Source organism: Dysidea avara, chromosome 8, assembly GCF_963678975.1.
Source record: "Dysidea avara chromosome 8, odDysAvar1.4, whole genome shotgun sequence".
In the NCBI taxonomy this organism is placed as follows: Eukaryota; Metazoa; Porifera; class Demospongiae; order Dictyoceratida; family Dysideidae; genus Dysidea; species Dysidea avara.
The window spans coordinates 29,142,416-29,153,212 of record NC_089279.1 but is presented as its reverse complement, the minus strand read 5'-3'; the positions used below and the strand labels follow the sequence as shown (position 1 = coordinate 29,153,212).

General features: G+C 36.8%; 1 protein-coding gene across 1 annotated transcript; it reads right to left on the bottom strand.

Moving 5' to 3' along the window:
- Positions 1-3,260: 3,260 nt before the first annotated feature.
- On the bottom strand, positions 3,261-9,353 carry LOC136263422 (putative phosphatidylglycerol/phosphatidylinositol transfer protein DDB_G0278295). The gene is made up of 5 exons (XM_066057932.1): positions 9,160-9,353; positions 9,009-9,107; positions 3,674-3,799; positions 3,522-3,571; positions 3,261-3,469 (listed from the first exon to the last, which is right to left on the bottom strand). The coding sequence occupies exons 1-5, from the start codon at positions 9,263-9,265 to the stop codon at positions 3,389-3,391; spliced, it is 462 nt and encodes a 153-aa protein (XP_065914004.1). The 5' UTR covers positions 9,266-9,353; the 3' UTR covers positions 3,261-3,388.
- Between the last annotated feature and the right edge of the window lie 1,444 nt (positions 9,354-10,797).

The following is a 10,797-nucleotide window of genomic DNA, read 5'->3' as shown; positions in this document are numbered from 1 at the left end:
CAAAGCTTCTTTCTGCTAATTGGGTCACAGGCAATTGGAAACAATGGAAATGGTTAAATTATTATCATTATTCTAGAGTAAAAACCTTATTTAGTGGTCACCTCACCTTTTTACAAAGACCACAAGGGTCTAAATATATATGGCATACTGGACAATCTAACTGATTAGACCACTTTATTAGTGGTCACCTTTAATAAAGACCACCTCTCTTTACAAAGACCATTTCTTTACATGGTAATATTTGATAAGCTTCAAACATGTAGCTACTTCAAGACTTGTAGAATGGTTAATGTCATCTCACATAATTTTCCACATTTCACTCAAGTCATCTACCATCATCGCTTAAATATAGTTTGTACCAGAATGTGTCATACAAAAATAGCCCATGCAAGTGAAATATGACTAGAAACCTTATGCAACAAAGTGTAAGTGTCAAAGGGACCACTCACTGCCATTGAACTGGACAAAGCAAGAATACAGTTGATTCACTCATGCCAACAAGAAGTTTATTGGATAGAAATCAAGAATCTGTCCACACCAAACTTTAAGAGGCTCATCCTCGTATGACAGCTCAGAATATTTCTCGATAAGGAAGGGTTCCTGAGATGTGGCGGTCGAATCCACAATGCACCACTGGATGAAAACACCAAGTTCCTGAATCACAAAGTTGATGTGACCTTAAACCTTTTAAGAGAGTTTTGCCAGCAGTACCGACTGAATCATTCCTTAGGTCTACATTTAGCAAATGTAGGTGTAAGACGACAACCTGTCCTTCACCTTAATGCAAGTACACAGTGATGACGGCAGAGAAGTTTCATTACCACCAAACACAAAGAAAAATGGGTGTGGCCCCTTGAGATAATGCGGTTGATAAAGATTGCTGCACATGATTCTGATGACAACCTCTCTGACATTGTGGATAATGATGTTTCAAGTGACCAAGCATCACCACTGTTGGTCATCAGTGCACCAACTGCTACTAAGTCTACCAAGAGGAAAAGGAGAGGATCCCCTGAAGAGGAGAATGGCGAAGCTGCCTCAAGTTAAAAAAACTGAGAGGTGTTACAAATGACTATAAAGACACTATTCCAAGGAATAGAAATAAACAAACCAAGGTTGTAAGGAAAGCAAAGAAAGCCCACCAGGACACTATATCATTCATTACTGAATGGAGCCATCATCATACACCACCAGTCAATTTTATTTAAAACACCTTTTGAGTGTTGTGTTGTTCACCATTCCAAAGGGTTAGTGTAAGCCTATCAGACTTACACTACCTTCAAGAAGGGGAATTGCTGAAGGCCAGATTATTAACTTCTTCCTGAAGTACCAATGGCATAAACTAGGTGCCGATAGAAGTAGAGTCCCACATGTTTAGTTCGTTTTTCTTCTCCAAATTGGCTGACTTTGATAGCAGTGGTGCCCCAAGAACAAGGTGTAGGATTACAAATTCAGAGATTCTTCACAGTCGTGTGAAGAAGTGGACTAAGACTAAGAGCATTGACCTGCATGTTCTCTAAACAGTTAGTCATCTTACCAGTATGTCAAATTCCCACTAGTATGTAGTTATCATAATTATGTTGTCCTGGTCACAGCACCAGCATGTATGGATGGGGGGAGTTGACTGTGATAAGTCTCGTCCGCTGCAGCAAGCAATTGGCATAGGGGAAAAGGATACAACTTCACATCATGTGTACTAACAATACTACTCTCACGTAATCTTACAATGATATATTCTAACTAGTGCCTAACATGTATAGTCCCAAAAATTAGCATAAACCATGAGACTTTCCACATCTTCATGATATGTATTTTTTGATCTATTGCCATTGCAGATTTGACATTTGGTGATCTTTATGGCCATTTTTGTACAGAAATTTGACCATTTTTGTCTTTAACTCCCTGAGGCATTAATTACCAATCTTTCAACTTGAAGTTAATAAGTAATTCCATTTTGAAGTTAAGATCACTTTTTAGAGTAGATGCTGCAGTTATGAGACGCGAAAATTTAAATCCATGTTGCTTTAAAGGGAAATTTAATTTCAGACTTCCAAATTTAAGGCACACATAGTGTACCTATCCTGATATCTATGTGTGGTATTCAATAATCATTCTTCTGAGCAGAATAATACACAGTAGAGCATGGCATGGTCAATGACCTAATTATGGGATCTTGAATGAGTTATGAGATACACATATTTAATCCTTTGTAAAAACCAAAGGACATCACCCAAACCATTGAAACTTGAGATGTAGTTACAGTCACTACTGTTCTATTTACTGGTGGTATAAATTTTTAAAAGTAGCAAGTAGCTATAATGCAGAAAATTAAGACAAATAAGGAAGAAAATAATTCCTTACAATATTGATGATAATTATTTAAAATTGTAAAATGCCTAAGCCACGCCCCTTTAATGTGTAGTCTTTGCTGCCAACAGAGGTTTGTGTGCTTAATTCCAACTAATCAAATATTTGAAATTTAATTAACTAATAGCTTTTCTCACATTTACAGGTTGACGTAGTGTTCACACAACCAAAAACTTAGCTAATGTGCGTATAGCAGTGCATATGTGCAGCTTTAAATTTATCTCATTTTTCAACTACAGGGCCATGTAGATCCATTTTTGCTATAAATTTTGCATACTGCAATACTGGAGAAGGTATTATAGCCCATATTATCACAGCATGTTCACACTACATAAACAAGTGTTAATGACAAGAATATCATGACAATACAGCAAGGTGTCCCATAATACCTGCCGTCTCATAATACCAGCTCCTACTCTATTAGACACAAAATTCTTTGAGTTTACCTGCCCTTGGGGTGTAAATTACCTGTGGGGAGGTAAAATTCATGGGTAATACAAATGATTATAACTTTGGAATGAAATGACCTATTAAATTCAAATAAAAGCCATGTTGTTTCATTCATCTTTACTTTAGTACCATGTTATATAATTAATGCCTCAGGGAGATAAAAACAGAAATGGTCAAATTTTTGTGTAAAATGGCCATAAATGTCACCAAAGGTCAAATATGCGATGGAACTATATCAAAAACACATGTCATGAGGATTACTAGCTACTAATGTGGAAAATTTCATGATTTTATACACAATGTTTGCATTGTACTGCTATATATGAGGTCGAGGTTATGATCAATAGCTACGTAGGTCATTTCATTCTAAAGTAATGACATGGGTAATTTCCCAAGGCAGGTCTATTCTTAATAAAAACGATCACCTAATAAACAGGACTTGAAAATATAATGATAATTGTAACTTTAAAATCCTTTAAACACACACACACAAATCCTAAATAGCAGCTAGTATTCAGCAACAAAAAAGTCAGGCAACATAGTCAACCAGTAGTTTGAATAGTTCCTTCAATTACAATTGACATTCGGCCATGAGACATATCATAGGCTTTCCATCCTGGTCAGTGCCTTCAATGTCAGCATGGTATTTTCCCTGTAAAGAAACAGCGAAATACAAGTCATGTTTCTGAGTTAATAATACTCACCGGAGGAACATCTGAAGGGACCATTGTTGTTGCAGAACCAGACAAAGGACCTTTAAATATTAAAAATCAATGCATAACATGTACACAAGCTCTGACAACACCTCTGAAAGTTTTCACATACTTTATTCAATCTTTCACAACTTTTACTATACCTGCAGGGATCGGGCACTGCTTGCCAATCTGCTGGACCAGATCACACACATCATAGCTTTGATCCAAAACTGTGATGATCCCATACTTTGCTACCACCTTGATTTTTCCACCAGTGATTTCCTTATCTAATATATGCAGTGAGGAATGGTTAATGCCTGTCATAAACATAATACAGGCAACTATTGAGATGGTGATTGGAGCTCTAGCCAGTCGAAGAGTTGCAATCTATGACGTTATCTGGCAAAAGGTTGCTACGGCTTTACATTTCACTGGAAAAGTGAGGGCAAATGTATCAAGCATTTTATTGCCATAAACAGAATAACTTGCCTAGAGCTGAGCAATAGTGGCGATCAATCGATTATCGTGATAGCTATTAAAAATCGTGATCTTGATAGTACTAGGGGGGCAAAAAATTGTACATTTAAACAAGTAGAATAGGGATCGAAGTTGTGATTCCGAAAAAAACTGCATAAACAAGAAGTAATAGGGATGGTGATTCACAATACTGCTTAATACATCATTACAAGCCAAGCAGCTGGATTTGTGTACATTGAATTTAAGATTCCTATTTCGACTGTTAAAATATAAAGCCGAAATAGGAATCTTAAATTCAATGTACACAAATCCAACTGCTTGGCTTGTATTGATGTATTAAACAGTATTGTGAATCACCATCCCTATTACTTCTTGTTTGTGAAGTTTTTTTCAGAATCACAACTTCGATCCCTATTCTACTTGTTTAAATTTACAATCTTTTGCCCCCCCCCCCCCCCCCCCCCCCCAGTTTCTGAACTTTTCATGTCCATGCACATTGACAACACAATTTTATGGCTGGTATCAGTATTTATAGTATTAAATTATGGACATGTATAAAAACAGACAAAAAATAGTTGTTAGTAGGCCAGAGGCCTTTTAGTCTGTCTGTATCCTGTTGTTGACCAAAAATGGTGTGCACTGCATAAAGTAATATAGTACATAGTATATGAAGGCTTGCTTCATGATGCTCAAGCATCTGTCTACTAGCTACAGGTAGAGTATGGACTCATGATCAGTCTTATCAAGAGTTCATAATATAGAAAGAGGAACTCTTGGTCTTATGGAATAGCTATAGACTCTGAAAAGGCATGATCATGCACAGGCTGTATTCACCCAACGTGTTAAATGCTTTGATCCACAACAATAAAGGCATTGAAATTATATAGCTGGAAAACCATACCTATCTGTAAAAAGTAGCTATATCTGTAGCTATTATTTAGTCTTCTCTCGTGCAGATCCTTAAGGCAACTGCTCTCAATCTTTCGATCATGTACAAAGGAGACACGCCTCTTTTTAGGAAATTTTTTTGTTTAATATAAAAGATGATAATAATAATAATAATAAAAGAAAAGGTCTTCATGCTCAAACAGTGGGTAGAGAGGCAAACTCTGCCTAATCCTGTGATGATGGAATTGTTGCCATTACAGAAGCAGCATTGCCACGTTGAACATCAATAGCAACCTTCTGAATTAAATTTCCGGTAGCTTATGAGGCCTGATACATATACTGGAAGGCGATACTGTTTTCTTTCGAAAATTCTTTCTCCCAAAGCTTCGGAGTTGCCTTTAATTTTCGATCGCGTACAAAGGGGACACAAACCCCTTTCGATTCGAAGGGTTACGCTATTTCTGATAGCTTACGAGGCTTGTTAAGTCGATTTTTAACTGATAAACGACTGTAACAGCCCTTAGGAAAGTTCCCAGAATGCGGTTTCAGTGACAGGCTATGGGCCACACCCACTTCACTGACGTGAGCTGAAGAACTCTAAAATGTCCAGAAACAAATTTCAGTGAGTAGCATTTATGTTTAATGTATCTTGATGAGTTTTAGTCCCGTGCGTTGCTTCAAATGGCATTTTTAAAACTGCTATACTTTTGCTTTTATGGCTTCATGAGTGAATGGCGTCTCAAAGCCACGACTCTTGCTCTATATCTCGTAATCGCCTTAGAAAGCAAAGATTTTAATACCACACAGACCTGATTTTAAAATACGCCGTACATTTTTAGTGCTGATATCTACTTCCTGAGGGCTGTAGACGTGCGAAATAATAAGAAGATGGAGATTTGGGGTGATTTTGTAAATTTAAAAAAACTCCCAAAACCATTTCCCTTGTGTTTTACAAAGCACTAAATTTTACCCTTAATTCTTATGAAATATGCATTAAAACAGCCTAAAAACTGCTTCTTGTCCTTTTTGTAGCTTTAGCTTGGTCCCACTGATCAGTTGAATTTTTTTTTGAACAGCCATTGTTTCTTGCTCAATAGAAAATACATGTATTTGCATTATATACAAAAAGGGCAAAAGTACGCCCGTGAGAATCCATAATTTGCCCGACAAACCATACATAAAAACAAAGCCCTTGAATTTCTCTATACAATGGCATCCAAACATTTGTTGTAACACTTTCATAGTGGCAGTTGTTAACAGTTAACTCCACCATAATGCGCGCTCCATACAATTTTCTATGGGAGAAATTCGTTACTTCAGTATGCAAACCTTAAACGTACAGTGGGTTTCCCTTACCAAATTCGCTAAACTTGGTCTCATTCAATGAATTGAATTGTACAGATTAAGAATCCACCCGAACAAATGGCTTAACTGGCCATTCTACAAAGATACATCACGAAACATATGAAAAAACAAGGTTTTTTCGCAGTACAGTTTCGTACCTGGATGCATAAATTCGCCATACAAGGCTCTCTCCTCTCTTTTCCATTGGTCGCTATGCAAAATCTTACATATCACTCGATACACAATGATTCTTTAATGCAACCCCATCTCTGTAACGCCAATGAAACTTGATTACCAGTTTCTCGCTCAGATTTTTGAAAATTTGATGCGGGCGGGTGGTTAATATTCATTATTCATTATTTTCCAAAAGCACAACACACATCCCAAATATGAAAATTTCTGCCAAAAACAATGAGATCTACATTGATTACTCTTGCATTAAATAGCTAAAGTATGTTACTAATCCATATAAGAATATTCAGGTATTTCTGTAACTCCTAAACAAGTGATTTTTCCATTAGAGTATAGCTGATTGCTCTATTAGAGTAAAAGTGACTGCTCTATTAGAGTATTTCGATCTGAAATACCAATAATGAAATTCCATGCGGGTATATCAAAAGCATGCAGGCAATGACACGAAACTGCTAAACATTGGCCTAAACTGAAGTATGCAGAAGTTATGATACGTTATTTAAAAGACGGTGTTATTTTCCGTAATTTTAGTATTTAAAAATTAAATGTGTGAAAAAATTAAATGTGCGGAAAATGCGACAAAGTTTTAGATATGCATTATCATGATACTATCGTTATCGTGATATAAAAATTACTATCAAATTGTGATAGTGATAGTTGTACTATCGCTCAGCTCTAAACTTGCCATGGCACAAGTATGATCACTTTATAATACCAATACTTTATCTTTCCTTTACAATAGCATTTAAAAAATTTCCTACCATAGATTTTTCCCTCAAAAATGATGGTCTTATTGTGTGCATGTCATTTTATAGAATGCCATGCCCTAGACACAGGTCCTTGGTGGGATAGCACTTAATATACGTACTGTATATATACATAGATTGCAACACTTCTATTATATTATACAAATTAAACAGCTTCAACAAGTGGCCCTCCTGTATGTCTTAGCTAAAAACTATAAACATATGCAGATATACGTATAATTTTTTAAAAAGGAATGTGAGATACACACTTTCATTGTATGTATTTCTAAGAGTGGTGGAAATCTACAAAAAAAAACTCCCCCATGAAAAATCCTGCTATACCAGAAGAGGTAGGACATGTGTGCACACTGCACAGATTCTAATTTAGTATCTGAAATTTCACACAAGTCTCAATAATTGTATTACAAAACCAACAAACATTCTTCATGTAAACTTCAAGAAAATGTATAAAGAGCCCCTTTTAAGTTTTTTGGTGCAATACAGTAATTTTTGCAAGAAATCCAGGGACTTTTACAAAGCAAAGTACATGGCCCTCAAGTTTATGTAAAGTGCCATCTAAATATATATATCCACTAAGTTCCAGTGAACCTCATTGTTGGCTGGTTTTGTACTGCAATTATTGACTCCCGTGATAGTAATAATCAATTCAATCAAGTGGCACGCATCCTACCTCCTCTGCTGTAATATGGTATACAGCCAAAGTATATGCTGAAGCTTTGTACCTTCGTCTCTTAAAGTCGCAGAGTTAGCACAAAGGTAAAGTGGTGTCAACTTGCAAGGGGCAGTCACTTCTATACTACATGTCTGGAGACACTTGTAAGATCTGATCAAACAATCGAAGCTTTTTGCAATGTATATATCTTGTATCTAGCAATCGAGATATCTGTAGAAGTTGTAATCAACACCATCGAAAGGATCATTTAGCAACAAAAGAATTTACTAGACCATACAGTTGTCAATCAATTAAGGCACAGGGGTGGGTTCCATGTAACCCCCCTATATTTGGAAAAGCCTTTATTAGCTGCTGACAAGATTTTCTTAAACTCAGTAAATCAAACTCAGTTGATTATACATATAGCATGCAAAATAATCTAATTTGTCAAAGAAAGGGAAAAGTCAAGCGATTAAGGCAAATCTATTCCAGGTTGCAAGAATGTCAACTGGCAGTGTGAAAGTGACCTGACAGCACAATGATATGTGAGCTGACACTCACAGCTACAAGATCGTTTTTACTGAGCCTGTGCATGAAAGAAAGCCTGATAACAATGAAAAATGAAATGTGTTTAACAAAGAGGTGTGGTCAAAAAATGTGCGGCGTACACAAATTACCAGCCTATAGGCAAAAGAAATGATGTCAACAATTTGCATATCAAACAGCACTAAAAGTGGGTAATTTGAGGACTAAAAGCATTGGGCATGGAATGATCAGTTATGTTAAAAGTTTTGGGAGGTGATTTAAATTTTGGTACATAAATCACCATATAGATAAGTTACTCCATCCATTATTCTCTTCCAGCAAAGCCCAAGTATTATTGATAAGTACAACTACAAGGTTTCTGTTCAAGTTTGAGTAATGACTAATCGATGCAGTAATAGAGTGAGCTGAAAATGCTTGCCTGCATTGTGCTACTGATCTTTTAAATCCGGATGTAAAAATGATGTAATATAGTGCCGCGCCTCCTCGTTAACCCGTATATTGATTGCTGGCAGTTTGACAGTAGCTAGCAAACACAGAAATGGGCGGTGGACGAAAAACCTAAATTATAAACATGCTATTAAACTTTTAAAGCTACTTTCCAAAACTGCAATAACCCCCTCAACAACTTACTGACAGTCCCACTTGCAGTGATGGTGACGTTCTTTCCTTTCTCGGGTGGATCAGGAGAGAATGAGATTTTCAGGTCAGTCACATCGTAATTGCTCTTGTCTGTGGAATGCGTAGCTATGTACGATAAGCGGGCACATCGCTCAAAACTTACCGCAGGAAGTGTCGATAGTACACGCGGACGCCGCGGGCTCTTTCACCAGTGGACTGGCGGTAACCAGAACGAGACAGAAAGAGGCAAGAACGAAAGCTACCTTCATCGTCACTGTCCACAGCAAGTATCAAATATAGAAAGGTTAACTCGTGACTATTAGGTATATATGGTAACTGGTAAGAAAGGTCGATCCCTCGGCCCAAAAAAGGTTGTGAAAGGGCGGGCGCCGTCATGCCTCAACACGTGATTGTTTGATTAATTAAGTAGGCAGCACTCATGCAGTGTAAGAATCAAAGCAATTACAAATCACTGCAACACTTAGCTACATGCATTCACTTGTTTATAATAAATTGGTCAATGTTATCGCAATCAATTACACAGAAGTGCCGCATTCAAATATTTTTTTCTGAAATAGAAGCTTTGCTGGAATAACAGTATGTTGGTGAATGCATGCATGGATTTGAGAGAATGTAATATCTGAGATGATGTTGTTGTAGCTTTAATTGATCAAGTATACTGTTACTCACACTCGATAGTTTTTTGTATAATTTGCATATCTTACGGTGTAGCTATACCACTAGGGACCTGTGAAAGCCTGTGAATACTTGAAGACTTAGCCAGGAAAATAGCTATACCTACTAAAGTTATTTAGCCAATATTCATCTTGTATGCAGTTCTATATGTGTCCGATAGGGTCCCATATACACAACTGCAGCAAATACCATTACAGGACGAATCATGGTATAAGATAAGTTGATGCTTTTGCTTCAGATGAGCATCTACTACAGGGGCTGATCCAGGGGGGTGGATAGGGTGGTTAGCCACCCCCCCTGAGGAGGGTGGCTAATGATTAGTATCCATTACCCTGTTATTTTGTTTTAATCCTTTTTTATATCTTTCTTTTCTGTACTGTTTGTTTGTACATACATATAGCCATATACATTATGTAATTTTTCATTCTTGCATGCACATGTATTATAGTCTTTTACAAAACCAAGGTAATCAAATCTAATCATACAGAATAGAAGGACTGCACATTTTCCTTGGATGTTTTCTTTTGAAAGCTTCACAAATATTATCAATATTTAGTGGAATGTCAAAGCTATGAATTGCCAAAGCTCCTAGCCACTCCCCTCTAAATAATCCTGGATCAGTGCCTGTACTAAGGTTTAGTTTAAGAAATTTTAAGGCTTTAGCAGCTGTATTCTTTACGTGTGATGACCAAGATAGTATGATTCCAAGATAAGAATGTTGGCTGGTCTGACTGGGTGTTGTTACACTATGATTGTTTAGAAAAGATTAGGTGATGAAGACCTGCATGGCGGTGCTCATGATGGTACATTAAAGTATAGTTACTACTTCATGGTCTAAGTAGATAGTTAGTCGAGATCAGCAAATAGTCGTAAAGGTGAATTTACTATCTATGCATTCTGTGATGTCATTGATGTGTATGCAGTCAAAAAATCTAATGTATAGAAGGCCAAAGACAGCTCCTTGTGGTATACTCCAGACTAAATCGGTATTGAATGAGATTAGGCACCTTCTACTTGCTGACATCTTTGGATGAGCCAAGTACTGATTCAATGACAGATGTTGTTGTAATGCCATAAAGTCTATAAGTCTTACAAGAAGTCTCTG